A 19,589-nucleotide genomic window follows, 5' to 3' on the forward strand; every position below is an offset into this window, starting at 1 on the left:
TCAAAACTATTTATTTTCTAATGCACTAACAAGAAATTTAAAGTCTTAGTAATTAATTTTCTTAGTCTTGCCCAATAAGCAGTAAATCTCCATTTCGCTTAGTTTCACATTGAAAAAATTAAATAACATGTTACTAACCAGAGGTATGTTAAGTGAATTATTGCCTTTCTGATCTAACGCTTTAAACAAAAATTCATCTCTATCTTAATATTAATGTAGTTCGCTAAACGATTTAAATTCTTTCTTTTCGAGAAAACCACTATTATCTAAATCGAATGCCATTAAAATCTAATCTATGGTGAACCCGAATCTAGCTGATAATTCTTACGCATAAGGTTCTAGTTCTAACATTGATATTTTACCGTCTTTATTATCATCTATCTTTTTCATGTCAAGAGTTTATACACCTGCACTACAGCCCATTTAAGTAAAAAAATATGAATAACTTTATATATAAACTTATTAATATGTTCATTTAAACTGATTTCACAATAAATATATTAATACGCTTTTGAGTCATAAATTACCAAAGCGAAAAACTTTAATCTAATTATACAATTAAGACATCTAAACTCCCAACCACCGTCTATATTCAATAAATAAATTCCAACAAGTGAACATTTTATACCAAATAAATCGTACTTACAGAAACAGCGAAAATGCTGAATTCCTTTCTGTGGGGACTCATTTTGGTAGTCTGGGCGGCGCTTGCACTGCATATCTGCGCTGTATTCGCTTCCTCGCGTCAGTTTCTCAACGAATTCAGCTACCGAAAGCGTACGAATCTGCTGATCCAAATGGCGCGAGAGAGGCAGACCACGCTGAGGATTGCACAGCGCGCGTTGAGGTGCGAGAACACCTGCGACATAATTCAGCGAAACATCGTAATTTTGGGCCAAAACCAAAAGGCCCTGGCAGCGAACGCCCGGAAACGGGCATTTTTGGAGTGAATTTTTAGCGCGTTCAATTTTGGACGAAATCCGACTTGCGCATTCAAAATTCAATTCAAATTTGACTTTCACTTCCTCTGCCACATTCCTCCCAAATCTGCCTGCAACTCGTTCTGCATCTCTCGCAAATCCCACTCCTCGATGCTGCTGATCTGCAGCTCGAGATCGTTCCGGGCGTTGATCTGGGCGATGCAGAACGCGCCGCTTTCGACGATCTTCCCGGTCACGAGAAATGCATTTTCAGTGATTTTTTCGTTCCGGAAAACGAAGTTTTCGCTCCTTTTGAAGAGGAATTTTTTTCCGGAAGGAGCGAAAGTTTTAAGGTCGTTCAAGTACGTGGAAAGGAGGTCGAATTAAATATTTTTTACGCGGCTCAGAATTGCTTGCCAGACCAGGAATGCGAGCAGCTCAACGTTGAGGAGTTGCAGGTCGAGCACGAGCGCGACGGTGGAGAGGCAGAAGTTAAGCCGCTGGCGATCGGTTTTCTCGACGAAGCTTGCGACTTCCAGCGCATTTTGGCCGAAGTTCGGCACCGAAATGCAGGCTTCTGGGCGATAGTTTCGGAGCAAGTTTGCGAAGTCCAGACCGACCTGGAAAGCGCCCTCGAGCCCGAATGCTGTGGAGGTCGCCACGCCGACGTGCATCTCACGCGCGGAAACGCGTGAAAATACTAGGGTAACCTGGAAACTCAGAGATTTGAAGATAATTTCGGCGGATCTGTGTGCAAAGGCTGACAGATATTCCGTTGAGGGCACTTCAACGGGCTGGGGAGGTGTTTTCGAGAAAACTAGAACCCCTGCAGTCAACTTCGACTGTAGCGGGCGGTTTAGTCTGATCAACTGGTTAAAGGTGTCTAGGATGCGCTAGAACGATTCATGGGTCGTGAAAACTGTCAGAATGAAGTGAAATGGAGTTTTAGCCACGAGCGGTTTAGGAGGTTTGTAGAGAAAGTAGCGTTATGGGGAGTACGAGCGATTCGTGGCTGGATGGGTTGCAGGTTTTTTGATGCCAGAAGCGTTTTTGAGAATAAATGAGGGAAGCGCTGTAAGTGGCATTTTAAAATATTATATAATATATACTACATATTTCATTAATTTTGTTTTCTCTGTAGAATACCTCAAATTATTTCGTCCGACTTGTAATTTCTAAGTTAGCTGATATTATTTTTTCTATATAAGGTTTCAATTAACTCAACTCGCTGGTGTTGATAATGATAATATTCTTCTAGCCGTTATGTGAATTTATTATCAACAATACATTCTTCTTCTAACATTTCAGGAGTCTTTAAAATCGATTTACATTTTTTATAACATGTTTACTTCTTAATAATGTACAGATTTTATTCCTTCTACGAATACTGAAATGCCTTATGGTATATGAAAAATAATATTATTTATTTCAGTTGTTCCTTCTTGTAGGCAACAATATCTATTACTTTAATTGGTTTTGCAAGAAAACTATTAATGTAAGCTTAAAGGTCATACTTTATCTATGATTTCTTAAGAATTTTCCAAAAGTTATATATATTTGTATCACATACCAAGTTTTAATAAATTGTATTTAGATGATTTTCTTTGTCTTCATATTAAAAACTTGAAGTAAAATTACAATTATTGTTATAATCAGAATTGTTTTACTTACATTAAAATACACCGGATAAATTGTCAATTTTATCATAGTTTTAGAACTTTTCCAAAACCTTCTGCGATTATGTGCCATTAGATTTTTTTACTAGCTACCCTTACTTAATTGAGTTATTACAATATATATATAAGAGTGCAAATTAAGCTTGACATTGCCAATAACTTGTTTTTAATAATGTTATTGAATCGCTTACGGGAACGCTAGCTATTTAATTTGTACTCTTTTCATTTATACCAAAAATACAACAAACATATAGAAATATAATACTATTTTATAGCAATAAAATAATGTCAGACGATCTGAAAACGCAAGGTAATGAAGCCCTTAAACAGGGCCGTATTTACGACTCCATATAGCTATATTCTGAAGCAATATAAATAGACCCATCTAATCATATTATATTTTCTAATCGATCTAATGCCTATTACTAAGATAAAAATTTCGCATTTGCCTTAAAAGACGCAACGGAGACAATTACCTTAGCTTCCAAATTTGAAAAAGGATACATACGTGCTTATGATGCATTGGTTGCCTTAAATAGATTTCCTGAAGGAGTAAAGCAAATAAAAACAGGGTTGACCGCCATCCCAAGTGGACCAATTTTGACATAAAAATACCAGGAATTCTAGAAGTTTATAATACCAAATCTGACTTCTATTCAGCTTATTACTAACCCAGTACCGTTTGTAAAAAACGTCCCAACAGTAATAGAATGCTTTGCTACTTGGTGTGGGCCCTGCAAATAGATGATTCCCCATTTAGCAAAGTTCCAAGACACTTATAATAATAGGATAAACTTGATCAGTGTTTCTTCTGAACCTACCGGAAAACTGGAAGGGTTTCTGAAGGGAAATCCCGAAATGAAGCTGTACAACGTTGGATTTGACGGAAGCGGGGTGGTTTAGCATATTATGGGTCTCCAGGGGGTATAGGGCATTCCACATTGTTTTGTTTACGATAAAGATGGAACCCAAATATTCAGCGGCCATCCCAGCCAGCTGGATCAGTTTGTCTGCAGTTTAGGAATCTGAAGCATTTAAAATTCAATTATTATATAATAATTATAATTATATTATTTTCCTACTTCATTTAATGTTTTATTCTTTGTCTGCCAAACTAACAGCTAAACGTGATCCAACATACCTGTAATTATCATTAGAGCAGAAATAGGTGTATGATATGGTAGTTTTTGAGCGTAAATCTGTATTTTTCACCGGTCAGGCGGGATCTGGTAAATCTTTCCTCATCCGAGCGATAATTCAGGGTCTGTAACGACTTTTGCTACCAGAACAGCTGGCTGTGACTGCAATGACAGGAATTGCTGCCGTAAATATCGCAGGGTAAACGCTGCACTCCCTATTTGCATCACCTCTAAATTTTGACACGGAGGACCCCGAGACGAATGTGTAAAAACAGTTAAAAATGGCACTCGTGCGCCCTCCGCTGCGCGAGCGGTTGAATGCGTTACAGACTATCCTGATTGACGAAGTTTCGATGCTCCAGGGATCAGTTTTCGACACCCTGGAGCTGCTTCTCCGGAAGGTAAAAAGATCGAGCAAATTCTTCGGGGATGTGTAATTGGTACTCTGTGGTGACTTCATGCAACTACCACCAATAAAAAAGTAGGGCCGGCCGAAGTTGCTGTTCGAGAGCAGCTACTTCTCAAAAATTATGTGCGTCAAGCTAACTGTTCAATTCAGATAGCAAGACGACCAGCTTATCAACATGCTGAACAAGATCCGAAACGGTTAGGTTGACGACCAGGTTAAAAATTTGATTTTATCGCGTAAGAAAACCGAACAGGAGATCAACAGGGACGAGGAGAGCAAATTAAAATTTTCATATGGTTAGTGGAAATAGAACATTGAAAACATGAAATAATTTATTTTAAATTCAGAGTAGCAAAGTCTTAAAATGGGATTTTTTAAGAAGCTTGAGCTTCTTCATCAGACTAAAAATGCTGAAATTCAGATCAGGCAGGCAAAGTATGTACCGCCAGTTTTTCCTATAAGGTTGTATGCTTACAAAACGCAGGTCGAATAATTTAACATATCTAGGCTTAATTCTCAGAAAAGGTAAGTTTTCACAGTTAATGCGTTAGATGAAGGTATAACTGATAAGATAGAAAAGCCAGAGGCATAAATCTTATTCTCAATTGGAGCATAAGTCATGTTAACAAAAAATATAGATGTTACTGCTGGGCTGTGTAATGGATCAGTTGGTATAATAGTGGAGATCAAATCTAAAACTGAAAGTTAGATACTAAATGTGATATTAGATGAAGTTGAAGTATTCGTAAAATTTAGTTCTTCTACTGTTCCAATAAAAAGTATTGATACAGAACAGATAGGCTCTAATGGAAAAGATAGAGTTGGCCTACGTAAATAACTTCCGTTATAGTTATCTTATGCAATATCTATCCACAAATCATAAGGTTTAACTTTAGATGCGGCTGTTATGGATTTAAAGAATTGCTTTGAAAATGGGTAAGTTTATGTGGCTCTTAGTAGAATAAGATCATTAGAAGGTTTGGTGGTGACTGGAATTAATTTTGATAAAATAACAGCTGATTAAAGCAGTATGGTATTCTGCGAAGAAGTTAAAAGTATTGAAGAGTTAGGTTTATTTCCGTCAGGAAATAACCTAATATAGTCATTTACAATCGAGTCAGATATTTAACTTACTAAAGAGTACGATTCTATACCAAAGTCAGTAGATTTACGTGTTAAAAGCCCACACAACATTAAAAAATCACCTACCTTAGAATTACCATTGTTCTCCTTAGCAGCCTCCAGTCCTATTTAAAACGAATTAACATCAGAATAGGCATCACCTTCGTTTCCTGTTCATTAGTAAGATTTATAAACATATATATAACAAAAGTCATAACAAATATGCACATAATCGCCTAGCTTGAAAAGAGGTAAACTAACAATAAAACCAAAAAATACTGAAGTAGTTTTCATAAAAGCAGCTGATGTGGTCGATATTAGTGATTCTGATAATCTGGTAGAACCAGTATAGAAATTATAATCACCTACTATAGAATCTTAGCCAAAATTAACATAAGAAGATGTCCCTATTATTCCTATTCTCCAAGATATAAATATGGAAAGTAATGCTATTCATGAGGAACCTGAAAAATAAACACCTAAGAATTTCTTTGATTTTGAATATTATTTAAAATTTTTGTGAAAGAAGTTGCTAGATTTCCTACAAGTTTAAGTGATAAGTTTTTCCCGCTCCAAAAAATGAAACATATTCGTATATTTCTTAGAAAACCTAAACGGCTAGTTCCATTTACTCCAAAATACAATGGAACAATCCCTAGTTCTGAAAAATTATAATAGTAATCAACTATTCTTACTAGATCAACGCCTAAAACCCCAGTCATAAAAAAACCAGTCGAGGTCCCAACCCCTGCTCCTGCAAAAACATATCCTTATAAGCATACATATTTCTTTACCTAGGCATCACTTTGTCAGCGCTCCCTTATTAATTCGCTCGTTACTTCCATGGCATCTTTAGATCCTACAGTTACGGTTTCACCTCTCATGCGTACAAAGCTTTCTGATTACTAGTATGCTCAATTTTTCATCAAATTCTAGGTACCTGAGTTATATTTTGCTGATTTGGGACCTTACTTAGAAGGAAAATTTATCACAAAAATTCATATTGTTTATCGAGCAAATGCTATTGGCCTCCATAAAGAGCTTATTCACAACTGCAATTATTTTATAGCACGAAATAGGTTGACAGCATCATCACTACCTGAAGCCTATCTCCATTTTACATAAACTGCTGTTATATTTGGTGGAAACGTTGCAGACCAGACTGCCAGTTAATATTCTCCTAATGGGCCGTTTCTTGGGGTAGCAGTTTGTGCAGGAATTACTAAACTCTTTTGTTTACTAGGGCGTATGCTTGGTCTTAATGTTATAGGGACTGTAGGCAATACGAAATCTGGTGAGTTCCACGCCTGGAATTTATTACAGCTTGGCAAAGGATGGTATCACGCTGATTTTACTTGGTGCTTAACGGACAGTTTTCCAAGGTATTTCTAGATTAGTGATACAGAACTAGGGCATGTGAGTTTACATATTTTACCTAAATGTATTAATAAAGAGAAAAGTTATCTTGCAACACACAAAATGGTATCTGAGCGTCCTGATGAGGTAGTTAAGTGTTTTGAAAGATAGTACTTAAATGGGCGTGTATGTATATAAAATACTTAACTTGCTAATAAGGATGTAATAAAAATTATTGAGGATGGGTTAGAGATCTTTAATCGGAGACTTCGACGTAAATATTAATTGGGGAATAAAGATTTGAGAGTCGTAGGATAGACAAGTTTAGACGTATTTACTGATGGTAATTATGTGTGCTTGTAATCAGCAGGACGGGTCAACCCTTAAAAAATTCACCTTATATATATCCTAGGAGACAAATCTGGTATCGTTTCTATTTCTGAAAAGTTAGTAATTAAGCAACTTCTAGGTGGTAAACACGAATTTCGTGTGGAGCTTAACTGTTTGAACGCATAAAGAGCGGAAACACAGTTTTGGTTTTGCGGGAAATGCTCCTAATCTCATCATACGAGACTAAGCGTTATATTTTCATGAGCGAATTGAAGGTAGTAAATAATAGAATCAATTTCTGCCTCAAATAAGACCGCAACATCGCAATAGCTCCCACAGCGAGTCGGCTTTCACGGGGTGGAACATTCCTCATGAAAACGACGGTTGCTAGACTCAAATCATAACTAAAATAACGCTTATAGGTAAATATAGTCTAATAATGGGAGTATTGTATTATTAAAGTAGAGTGAGTATAAATTCACTTGGAGTCAGATTTATCGGCCGAATTTATTGTTAGCACTCTCTAGTTGCTTTTTATTATACTCATATTTCGTTCGATCTTCTCATAAAAGCGTTCATATGCCGTAGTTCTCTTTATGAGGTCATGTGCGACAATTTTTTAATTATTAAGTTTAAACAAAATGTCTATCCATTTTTAACAATGAGGAGGTTTCAGGAACTGCATAGTTGATTATATGACACATAGTAGAGGAATTGATATTGCTATCTATAATACTAGAATAAGAAGTTATAATGGTGTTCTTGCCATTTTATGGAAGAATTTTTTAATTTTTATCATTGTGTATGGGTAAGTAACAACTACATTTCCTAAACTGAAAACAAATAATTTATTTTTAGATTAAATTATCGCATGCACATCTATATATATTAAAATTATTTTAACCATAAATTTCAAATTATGAAACTGACACAAAATTTTATTCAAGATTAATATTTATTAAAAAAATATATCTATTGTTGATTATTATGAAAAATATATTTCTTAGTTTCAATTTATTTTGTTAGAAATAATTAAACGCCTTATGTACTTTAATTATTAGTTATTAATTAATATTCAAAACTAGGTTGTAAGTTTGAAATACCTAGTTATAGTATAGTACCCGATCTACTAAAAATTATAACAATAATTATTCGTAAATATAATTTGATATATTTAAAAATAATATATTTATATAATAAACTATAAAACTGGCTTTAAGTAATATAGTGTGCTTCTGCCTTATTTTAATTCATAAAGAAGTTTTATAGTGATTGTTATTCGAATCTGTTGTCAAATTTTAGTAATATAACTATTATTTACATTTATAAACGATTTATTCTTGTATATATTTAATCTAGTAATTTAATGGTTCTGCTATCTTGAATTAGTAAAGACGTCTATATTATAATTTAATATTTTTACCATCCAGTTACTAACCCTATAAATGTTAATCTGCTTATTTTAAAATATAATTACTGATCCATTTGCAGAAATGTAGTCAAAACCCTGTTTTTAAGGAATTTTAGATAAAATAATCAACTTTTGCCCAGAATTTTCTCCACACTCTGCTGTACACTAGATTTTAGCGTTACAGCTTACAAATTGTTATAGGGTGAGTGCTGGATTATATAAACTTAATTGTGCAGATGCGCTAAATGTCGATTCACCTAATTAAAAATCTGTCAAAAATTGTTTAAAATAACTTGGAAATGATGAAATTGGAACACTTTTAGGATTATACGCATAAATAAATTGATAGAATCTAAGATGGGTGCTTTTATTTGACTATTAATAATTTTAACTAAAAAGCAGCAGTTGTTAGTAGGAATTTATTGAATTCTTCAATAAATTCTGTTAACTAACTTGATATCATGGGGTAGAAATTAGGATAGAATATTGAAGTCAGTACGGAGTTGTAAAGCTAATTTTAAGCTCTTTCTGTCCTTTATAAGTTCATGAAAAGGAGTAAATTAGTGCTTTTAAAGAGTAGTAAAAACAGCTTAAAATATAGCAAATTATCTACAAACTCATAAAAAATACTACGATAATTTCTGATAATTTTCAGACATAAGCATAAAAGTCGAATGTTATTTAAAACAATATATTTAGAGTATGAAATAGCTGGGAATTAGTGTAGAGAATTTAGATTTTAATGTTGAAAGTATGGAAAAATCTTCAAAAAATATTGTAAAAGGACTAAACTAGTCAAACAAGATTATATCAGAGCAACTAGAGAAAGTAATTAATATTGATGCTAATCTCATTAAGGTGGAAATTTATCCCAAAAATCAATTGAAGCTTAATAGATACATATAAACTAATAGACGACAATTAGCAGAAAGTATCATTCGAAGTAACTAAAATTAATGCAGAAATATCCTAAATACTTAAAAACTTAGATAATATAAATTACATAACAAAAGTCTATATTTCAATCCTTCCAGTATAATCTGGTTTATAAGCTTTCATATTGGCGTTTATCTCTCCTTTATTATGTCATATGCTTTTTAGTATGGATTTTAGCCTATTCGCCGTATTGCTATGTTATTTTAGGAATTGAAATCAGCATTGTAAATTTCTCTAAGCTAGTATCACACATGTTGTTTTGCAATATTTATGTACCAATATTGTAAAGTTCAACAAACTAAAGTTATTAAGCTAGGCAGAAGTGATCTTTACAGAGCAGGAGTTACAACATTTATGCATTTTTAAAAGGTTCAAACGAATAATAATGCATGTATTAACCAAATTAGTAGCATTTCTTATCTAATCCGTTTATAGAGATTTTATTCGCTAAAATAGAAGTTGTGGAGTATTTAAGAGGCAAAAGTGGATAAATATGTGAGTACGCCATAAAGACATATCAAGCATAGTATTAGCCAAATCAAACTATGAGAGCGTCAAATAAGTGAATTCGAGTTTATTTCTGCAGTTTTTATCTGATATTGTCCATCAGTAAACCAATCTATCTTGCATACATTATCATTCACATTACAACCAAGCCAATCAAGTAATTCTAAACATGGAACCTCATAATTAAGTGAAATTAAGCACCTACGTCACAAATAAACTGTCTTTTCAACTCCAACGTGCCTACATACCAATTTTCCGCCTTAAATAAAAAACCAATATTATCATTTTTACAAATAAATTATAATTATTATATATTATATATAATATATTTTCACTAAAGTACTGGTTATAATTATATAGGTCCGACGGATGATAAATCTGTGACTTAATTACTTAATTAAACGATTTGTTAAATTAACTTTTCAAAACTAGATTTCATGGTGATAAGATTTATATGGTCGTGATTATTTATAATGTTGATAAGTTTCTTCTCATCAATTTTTATTCATCATAGTTGCAAAATAAATAGTTGATATAGAATAAGGTTCATATTTTATGATATTAATATTTATATTATATAATAACTCTAAGCTTTTGGTTTATAAATATCCGGAAAATCCACTAAGTATGAGAGTTTATTTTTAGAATCAAATAAATAAATTACTTTAAATAAATGATTCGTAACAAGATTCTAGTTTTTCTAATAGTTTCAGTTTGATGCCGTATACTTTAGAACATATATTTTATACTTAACAATAATCTCAATACATATAACAATATAACTGATTATTTTATCTTTATAAATGTCTTAAGTTCGGTTATCAAAATTTATGTCTAGGAAATTCAAAGTAGAGCACCCTATTTTAATTATAGACACGAATACAGATAATAAGTTTCCTATGATAAAGTTTTAACTCCTAAAGCTAGCTTAAAAAGGTTCATTTTTAAGAAAGGCAGATAGAGCCATTAACGATGAATAATGACTGACAAGGGTAAATGTCATACTATTAAGTGATTTTATAGTATATTTGACATTATGTCTATTCTAACGCAGATTGTAATTATGGATAATAATTATTTCCTTTTTCTTTCCTTTTCATAATGCTAATTTAGTTCACTTCAACTCACCAATTAATCATAGGCTAATCTGCTTAACATCCGTTTAAGAAGCAGTTGAGATTTCTTTACGATAATAATTATCAGGAAGGTAGTTGATAAACAGGAATTTGTGTTGCAATATCAAAAGTAATTTCATATACTTAACCAAAATCTTTAAAATATGGGTAATTTATCACTTGAAGCTACATTTGAAGCTATAGTTTTAGGCCTTTCCGTGGTGAGCGTATTTGGGCACAGGTAGAGTAATAAAATTTAAGTCAAATATAACTTTCGACCCCATTGGCTCGGTGGTTGTTGCTAGATTAAACTTATTTGAGGGAAGCGAATTTGATGGTTAAGAGTGGATCTGGAGATTTTAAGGAGTAGAAAAATTATATTCAAAAATGTGAATTACATGTTTGTTAGAGTTATTGATGTAAGGTAAATGGTGAAGGTATTGAATTTAGGCTAGCATGGATGAACCCGGCCTTGGGATCTTAGATGGTGGAGATGGTGAATTATATTTTAATTCATATTTGCTATAAAATACATTAATATTATATTTTATTGTTTCTTTTTTAATTTCTGTTTTATAATATATATATTAATTGTGATAAAGTATATTATATTCTGTCATTACCTATTTAATAAACTGCATTTACCCAAAAATTGTGTTTATAAATGGCGAAGTTGCAAATCTGTTAAGGCTTAAAAAGACTAAGTCATACTCCTACTGCTAAGTCAGGGGAGATACAAGATACAAGAATGATCCTAATGATGGTTATGGTTGTAGGATATATGTTTGCAGAGCTTTATTGTTGGTATTTATTGGTAATCACTCACATTGGTAGGAGATGCATTCCATATGATTTCTGATGCATTCCGCTCTTGTTATTGGATATATATCCATAAAAATTGGTAAAAGAAAAGCTAGTGGAGAGTATACATTCGGATACTAAAGATTGAGATTCTTGGAGCTTTCTTTATGCTAGTTTCTTAGTTTCAACTGCATTCTTTTTACTCACTGAAATAATTCAGAAATTATATAACTCCAACACCAATAAGCGATGTTGACTTAGTCTTTATGTTGCTATTGGTGGTTTAGTCGTATAATATTGTAGGAATGTTTCTTATTTGGTCATAATCATCGGAGGACACAGTCACGGTCACGATCATTCTCACGGCCATTCTCACGGTCATTCTCATGGTCATTGATCATGAACACGATCACGAGAGTCATGGAGAATGTATGAACATGAGACCATTCATGACCATCATGAACATGATGAAGATCAATGTATAAAGAGAATCTCTTAGGCTGCGATAATAATATGAAAAAGAATCCCTGATCATGAAGAAGAACATGATCATTGTTGCTAACATGATCATGCTTGAAGTTACAGTAGAATCTGGTACGATATAAGTTTCTAATGAAATAGAACATAAGGTGAATCATAGTGATAAGCTCTAAGAATAGAAAAAGACGAAAAAGGTTGATATGGCATAGCATGGGTTTTCCTTCATGTATTGGCGATTTTATTGGCTCGATTAATAGTTATTATTGCCGCATTATCCTAAAAGTTTGGCTCATCTTCCTGGCATCTATATATTGATCCTAGCTGCTCATTAATCATGGTAGGTATTTTGGTAAATTCATCAATACCATTATTACGGGATTCTGGTAAGATACTTCTTCTACATTCATAAGTCGATTCAATAATGTTGAAATAACAAATATTAACAGTTAAGCACGTAGCGGGTGTTCATGAGGTTCACTCTTGGGCATTTACTCCTGAAAAAATAAGTTGGCCATGTTCATATAGTAATGCGTAAAAGTATGCTAGATTAATATGAGACGGTTGTATCGGATGTCAAGGAAGTATTCCATAAACATGATATTCATAATACTACAGTGGCTGTTGAGTTTGTTGATGTGATAATGAGAAGGATCTTGATGCATGTTTCGTTAAATAAGGTTGCAAGCATTCACTGGTATGTGCTGTGAAGACTAATACAAAAAAATTAGTGATTGATTTGGTCATTCAAAAACTATTTATTTTCTAATGCACTAACAAGAAATTTAAAGATCTTAGTAATTAATTTTCTTAGTCTTGCCCAATAAGCAGTAAATCTCCATTTCGCTTAGTTCACATTGAAAAAATTAAATAACAGTACTAACCAGAGGTATGTTAAGTGAATTATTGCCTTTCTGATCTAACGCTTTAAAACAAAAATTCATCTCTATACTTAATATTAATGTATCGCTAAACGATTTAATTCTTCTTTTCGAGGAAAACCACATTATCTAATCGAATGCCATTAAAATCTAATCTATGGTGAACCCGAATCTAGCTGATAATTCTTACGCATAAGGTTTCTAGTTCTAACATTGATATTTTACCGTCTTTATTATCATCTATCTTTTTTCATGTCAAGAGTTTATACACCTGCACTACAGCCCATTTAAGTAAAAAAATATGAATAACTTATATATAAACTTATTAATATGTTCATTTAAACTGATTTCAACAATAAATATATTAATACGCTTTTGAGTCATAAATTACCAAAGCGAAAACTTTAATCTAATTATACAATTAAGACATCTAAACTCCCAACACCGTCTATATTCAATAAATAAATTCCAACAAGTGAACATTTTATACCAAATAAATCGTACTTACAGAGAAACAGCGAAAAATGCTGAATTCCTTTCTGTGGGGACTCATTTTGGTAGTCTGGGCGGCGCTTTGCACTGCATATCTGCGCTGTATTCGCTTCCTCGCGTCAGTTTCTCAACGAATTCAGCTACCGAAAGCGTACGAATCTGCTGATCCAATGGCGCGAGAGAGGCAGACCACGCTTGAGGATTGCACAGCGCGCGTTGAGGTGCGAGAACACCGCGACATAATTCAGCGAAACATCTAATTTTGGGCCAAAACCAAAAGGCCCTGGCAGCGAACGCCCGGAAACGGGCATTTTTGGAGTGAATTTTTTAGCGCGTTCAATTTTGGACGAAATCCGACTTGCGCATTCAAAATTCAATTCAAATTTGACTTTCACTTCCTCTGCCACATTCCTCCCAAATCTGCCTGCAACCGTTCTGCATCTCTCGCAATCCACTCCTCGATGCTGCTGATCTGCAAGTCGAGATCGTTCCGGCGTTGATCTGGGCGATGCAGAACGCGCCGCTTTCGACGATCTTCCGGTCACGAGAAATGCATTTTCAGTGATTTTTTCGTTCGGAAAACGAAGTTTTCGCTCTTTTGAAGAGGAATTTTTTTCCGGAAGGAGCGAAATTTTAAGGTCGTTCAAGTACGTGGAAAGGAGGTCGAATTAAATATTTTTACGCGGCTAGAATTGCTTGCCAGACCAGGAATGCGAGCAGCTTCAACGTTGAGGAGTTGCAGGTCGAGCACGAGCGCGACGGTGGAGAGGCAGAAGTTAAGCCGCTGGCCGATCGGTTTTTCTCGCTGAAGCTTGCGACTCCAGCGCATTTTGGGCCGAAGTTCGCACCGAAATGCAGGCTTCTGGGCGATAGTTCGGAGCAAGTTTGCGAAGTCCAGACCGACCTGGAAAGCGCCCTCGAGCCCGAATGCTTGGAGGTCGCCACGCCGACGTGCATCTCACGCGCGGAAACGCGTGAAATTACTAGGGTAACCTGGAAACTCAGAGATTTGAAGATAATTTCGGCGGATCTGTGTGCAAAGGCTGACAATATTCCGTTGAGGCACTTCAACGGGCTGGGGAGGTGTTTTCGAGAAAACTAGAACCCCTGCAGTCAACTTCGACTGTAGCGGGGCGGTTTAGTCTGATCAACTGGTTAAAGGTGTCTAGGATGCGCTATGAACGATTCATGGGTCGTGAAAACTGTCAGAAGAAGTGAATGGAGTTTAGCCACGAGCGGTTTAGAGGTTTGTAGAGAAAGTAGCGTTATGGGAGTACGAGCGATTCGTGGCTGGATGGGTTGCAGGTTTTTGATGCCAGAAGCGTTTTTGAGAATAAATGAGGGAAGCGCTGTAAGTGGCATTTAAAATATTATATATATATACTACATATTCATTAATTTTTGTTTTCTCTGTAGAATACCTCAATTATTTCGGCGACTTGTAATTTCTAAGTTAGTGATATTATTTTTTCTATATAAGGTTTCAATTAACTCAACTCGCTGGTGTTGATAATGATAATATTCTTCTAGCCGTTATGTGAATTTATTATCAACAATACATTTCTTCTTCAACATTTCAGGAGTCTTTAAAATCGATTTACATTTTTTATAACATGTTTACTTCTTAATAATTGTACAGATTTTATTCCTTCTACGAATACTGAAATGCCTTATGGTATATGAAAATAATATTATTTATTTCAGTTGTTCCTTCTTGTAGGCAACAATATCTATTACTTTAATTGGTTTTTGCAAGAAAACTATTAATGTAAGCTTAAGGTCATACTTTATCTATGATTTCTTAAGAATTTTCCAAAAGTTATATATATTGTATCACATACCAAGTTTTAATAAATTGTATTTAGATTGATTTTCTTTGTCTTCATATTAAAAACTTGAAGTAAAATTACAATTATTGTTATAAATCAGAATTGTTTTACTTACATTAAAATACACCGGATAAATTGTCAATTTTATCATAGTTTTAGAAACTTTTCCAAAACCTTCTGCGATTATTGCCATTAGATTTTTTTACTAGCTACCCTTACTTAATTGAGTTATTACAATATATATATAAGAGTGCAAATTAAGCTTGACATTGCCAATAACTTGTTTTTAATAATGTTATTGAATCGCTTACGGGAACGCTAGCTATTTAATTTGTACTCTTTTCATTTTACCAAAAATACAACAAACATATAGAAAATATAATACTATTTTATAGCAATAAATAATGTCAGACGATCTGAAAACGCAAGGTAATGAAGCCCTTAAACAGGGCCGTATTTACGACTCCATATAGCTATATTCTGAAGCAATATAAATAGACCCATCTAATCAATATATTTTTCTAATCGATCTAATGCCTATTACTAAGATAAAAATTTCGCATTTGCCTTAAAAGACGCAACGGAGACAATTACCTTAGCTTCCAAATTTGAAAAAGGATACATACGTGCTTATGATGCATTGGTTGCCTTTAAATAGATTCCTGAAGGAGTAAAGCAAATAAAAACAGGGTTGACCGCCATCCCAAGTGGACCAATTTTGACATAAAAAACCAGGAATTCTAGAAGTTTTATAATACCAAATCTGACTTCTATTCAGCTTATTACTAACCCAGTACCGTTTGTAAAAAAGTCCCAACAGTAATAGAATGCTTTGCTACTTGGTGTGGGCCTGCAAATAGATGATTCCCCATTTAGCAAAGTTCCAAGACACTTATAATAATAGGATAAACTTGATCAGTGTTTCTTTGAACCTACCGGAAAACTGGAAGGGTTCTGAAGGGAAATCCCGAAATTGAGCTGTACAACGTTGGATTTGACGGAAGCGGGGTGGTTTAGCATATTATGGGTCTCCAGGGGGTATAGGGCATTCCACATTGTTTTGTTTACGATAAAGATGGAACCCAAATATTCGCGCCATCCCAGCCAGCTGATCAGTTTGTCTGCAGTTTAGGAATCTGAAGCATTTAAAATTCAATTTATTATAATATTATAATTATATTATTTTCCTACTTCATTTAATGTTTTATTCTTTGTCTGCCAAACTAACAGCTAAACGTGATCCAACATACCTGTAATTATCATTAGAGCAGAAATAGGTGTATGATATGGTAGTTTTTGAGCGTAAATCTGTATTTTTCACCGGTCAGGCGGATCTGGTAAATCTTTCCTCATCCGAGCAGTAATTCAGGGTCTGTAACGACTTTTGCTACCAGAACAGCTGGCTGTGACTGCAATGACAGGAATGCTGCCTAAATATCGCAGGGTAAACGCTGCACTCCTATTTGCATCACCTCTAAATTTTGACACGGAGGACCCCGAGACGAATGTGTAAAAACAGTTAAAAATGGCACTCGTGCGCCTCCGCTGCGCGAGCGGTTGAATGCGTTACAGACTATCCTGATTGACGAAGTTTCGATGCTCCAGGATCAGTTTTCGACACCTGAGCTGCTTCTCCGGAAGGTAAAAAGATCGAGCAAATTCTTCGGAGTGTAATTGGTACTCTGTGGTGACTTCATGCCAACTACCACCAATAAAAAAAGTAGGGCCGGCCGAAGTTGCTGTTCGAGAGCAGCTACTTCTCAAAATTATGTGCGTCAAGCTAACTGTTCAATTCAGATAGCAGAACGACCAGGCTTATCAACATGCGAACAAGATCCGAAACGGTTAGGTTGACGACCAGGTTAAAAATTTGATTTTATCGCGCTAAGAAAACCGAACAGGAGATCAACAGGGACGAGGAGAAGCAATATTAAAATTTTCATATGGTTAGTGGAAATAGAACATTGAAAACATGAAATAATTATTTAAATTCAGAGTAGCAAAGTTTAAAATGGGATTTTTTAAGAAGCTTGAGCTTCTTCATCAGACTAAAAATGCGAAATTCAGATCAGCAGGCAAAGTATTGTACCGCCAGTTTTTTCCTATAAGGTTGTATGCTTACAAAACGCAGGTCGAATAATTTAACATATCTAGGCTTAATTCTCAGAAAAGGTAAGTTTTCACAGTTAATGCGTTAGATGAAGGTTATAATGATAAGATAGAAAAGCCAGAGCATAAATCTTATTCTCAATTGGAGCATAAGTCATGTTAACAAAAAATATAGATGTTACTGCTGGGCTGTGTAATGGATCAGTTGGTATAATAGTGGAGATCAAATCTAAAACTGAAAGTTAGATACTAAATGTGATATTAGATGAAGTTGAAGTATTTCGTAAATTTAGTTCTTCTACTGTTTCCAATAAAAAGTATTTGATACAGAACAGATAGCTCTAATGGAAAAGATAGAGTTGGCCTACGTAAAATAACTTCCGTTATAGTTATTCTTATGCAATATCTATCCACAAATCATAAGGTTTAACTTTAGATGCGGCTGTTATGGATTTAAAGAATTGTCTTGAAATGGGTAAGTTTATTGTGCTCTTAGTAGAATAAGATCATTAAAGGTTTGGTGGTGACTGGAATTAATTTTGATAAATAACAGCTGATTAAAGCAGTATGGTATTCTGCGAAGAAGTTAAAAGTATTGAAGAGTTAGTTTATTTCCGTCAGGAAATAACCTAATATAGTCATTTACAATCGAGTCAGATATTTAATTACTAAAGAGTACGATTCTATACCCAAAGTCAGTAGATTTACGTGTTAAAAGCCCACACAACATTAAAAAATCACCTACCTAGAATACCATTGTTCTCCTTAGCAGCCTCCAGTCCTATTTAAAACGAATTAACATCAGAATAGGCATCACCTTCGTTTCCTGTTCATTAGTAAGATTATATAAACATATATATAACAAAAGTCATAACAAATATGCACATAATCGCCTAGCTTGAAAGAGGTAAACTAAACAATAAAACCAAAAAATACTGAAGTAGTTTTTCATAAAAGCAGCTGATGTGGTCGATATTAGTGATTCTGATAATCTGGTAGAACCAGTATAGAAATTATAATCACCTACTATAGAATCTTAGCCAAAATTAACATAAGAAGATGTCCCTATTATTCCTATTTCTCCAAGATATAAATATGGAAAGTAATGCTATTCATGAGGAACCTGAAAAATTAAACACCTAAGAATTTCTTTGATTTTGAATATTATTTAAAATTTTGTGAAAGAAGTTGCTAGTTTCCTACAAGTTTAAGTGATAAGTTTTTCCCGCTCCAAAAATGAAACATTATCGATATTTCTTAGAAAACCTAAACGGCTAGTTCCATTTACTCCAAAATACAATGGAACAATCCCTAGTTCTGAAAAATTATAATAGTAATCAACTATTCTTACTAGATCAACGCCTAAAACCCAGTCATAAAAAAACCAGTCGAGGTCCCAACCCCTGCTCCTGCAAAAAACATCCTTATAAGCATACATATTTCTTTACCTAGGCATCACTTGTCAGCGCTCCCTTATTAATTCGCTCGTTACTTCCATGGCATCTTTAGATCCTACAGTTACGTTTCACCTCTCATGCGTACAAAGCTTTCTGATTACTAGTATGCTCAATTTTCATCAAATTCTAGGTACCTGAGTTATATTTTGCTGATTTGGGACCTTACTTAGAAGGGAAAATTTATCACAAAAATTCTATTGTTTATCGAGCAAATGCTATTGGCCTCCATAAAGAGGCTTATCACAACTGCAATTATTTTATAGCACGAAATAGGTTGACAGCATCATCACTACCTGAAGCCTATCTCCATTTTACATAAACTGCTGTTATATTGGTGGAAACGTTGCAGACCAGACTGCCAGTTAATATTCTCCTAATGGGCCGTTTCTTGGGGTAGCAGTTTGTGCAGGAATTACTAAACTCTTTTGTTTACTAGCGTATGCTTGGTCTTAATGTTATAGGGACTGTAGGCAATACGAAAATCTGGTGAGTTCCACGCCTGGAATTTATTACAGCTTGGCAAAGGATGGATCACGCTGATGATTTACTTGGTGCTTAACGGACAGTTTTCCAAGGTATTTCTAGATTAGTGATACACGAACTAGGGCATGTGAGTTTACAT

The 19,589-nt window shown here is 34.3% G+C and overlaps 8 protein-coding genes and 2 pseudogenes across 8 annotated transcripts; 5 read left to right on the forward strand and 5 right to left on the reverse strand. All coding sequences in view use genetic code 6, as the record gives it.

Moving 5' to 3' along the window:
* Positions 1–423, reverse strand: SS50377_24227 (Calmodulin; the record flags this gene model as incomplete). Its single annotated transcript, XM_067908075.1, has 1 exon — positions 1–423. The coding sequence occupies one exon, from the start codon at positions 421–423 to the stop codon at positions 1–3; it is 423 nt and encodes a 140-aa protein (XP_067765049.1).
* A 339-nt stretch (positions 424–762) lies between these two features.
* SS50377_24228 (uncharacterized protein) lies at positions 763–939 on the reverse strand (the record flags this gene model as incomplete). Its single annotated transcript, XM_067908076.1, has 1 exon — positions 763–939. The coding sequence occupies one exon, from the start codon at positions 937–939 to the stop codon at positions 763–765; it is 177 nt and encodes a 58-aa protein (XP_067765050.1).
* Positions 940–1,018: 79 nt separating this feature from the next.
* Positions 1,019–2,005, reverse strand: SS50377_24229 (uncharacterized protein; the record flags this gene model as incomplete). The annotated part of the gene is made up of 1 exon (XM_067908077.1): positions 1,019–2,005. One exon carries the CDS (start codon positions 2,003–2,005, stop codon positions 1,019–1,021), a length of 987 nt encoding a protein of 328 aa, XP_067765051.1.
* An 876-nt stretch (positions 2,006–2,881) lies between these two features.
* SS50377_24230 (putative FixW protein) lies at positions 2,882–3,625 on the forward strand (the record flags this gene model as incomplete). The annotated part of the gene is made up of 1 exon (XM_067908078.1): positions 2,882–3,625. The coding sequence occupies one exon, from the start codon at positions 2,882–2,884 to the stop codon at positions 3,623–3,625; it is 744 nt and encodes a 247-aa protein (XP_067765052.1).
* A 61-nt stretch (positions 3,626–3,686) lies between these two features.
* SS50377_24231 (ATP-dependent DNA helicase) lies at positions 3,687–5,789 on the forward strand (the record flags this gene model as incomplete). The annotated part of the gene is made up of 1 exon (XM_067908079.1): positions 3,687–5,789. The coding sequence occupies one exon, from the start codon at positions 3,687–3,689 to the stop codon at positions 5,787–5,789; it is 2,103 nt and encodes a 700-aa protein (XP_067765053.1).
* A 56-nt stretch (positions 5,790–5,845) lies between these two features.
* Positions 5,846–7,216, forward strand: SS50377_24232 (uncharacterized protein; the record flags this gene model as incomplete). The annotated part of the gene is made up of 1 exon (XM_067908080.1): positions 5,846–7,216. The coding sequence occupies one exon, from the start codon at positions 5,846–5,848 to the stop codon at positions 7,214–7,216; it is 1,371 nt and encodes a 456-aa protein (XP_067765054.1).
* A 214-nt stretch (positions 7,217–7,430) lies between these two features.
* On the reverse strand, positions 7,431–7,751 carry SS50377_24233 (uncharacterized protein; the record flags this gene model as incomplete). Its single annotated transcript, XM_067908081.1, has 1 exon — positions 7,431–7,751. The coding sequence occupies one exon, from the start codon at positions 7,749–7,751 to the stop codon at positions 7,431–7,433; it is 321 nt and encodes a 106-aa protein (XP_067765055.1).
* A 646-nt stretch (positions 7,752–8,397) lies between these two features.
* On the forward strand, positions 8,398–8,709 carry SS50377_24234 (uncharacterized protein; the record flags this gene model as incomplete). Its single annotated transcript, XM_067908082.1, has 1 exon — positions 8,398–8,709. The coding sequence occupies one exon, from the start codon at positions 8,398–8,400 to the stop codon at positions 8,707–8,709; it is 312 nt and encodes a 103-aa protein (XP_067765056.1).
* A 3,180-nt stretch (positions 8,710–11,889) lies between these two features.
* SS50377_24235 (Cation diffusion facilitator family transport protein) lies at positions 11,890–12,909 on the forward strand (annotated as a pseudogene).
* Positions 12,910–12,942: 33 nt separating this feature from the next.
* Positions 12,943–13,320, reverse strand: SS50377_24236 (Calmodulin; annotated as a pseudogene).
* Positions 13,321–19,589: the final 6,269 nt, after the last annotated feature.

The sequence above is a fragment of the Spironucleus salmonicida genome, chromosome 4 (genome assembly GCF_000497125.1).
Source record: "Spironucleus salmonicida strain ATCC 50377 chromosome 4, whole genome shotgun sequence".
Taxonomy (NCBI): Eukaryota; Fornicata; order Diplomonadida; family Hexamitidae; genus Spironucleus; species Spironucleus salmonicida.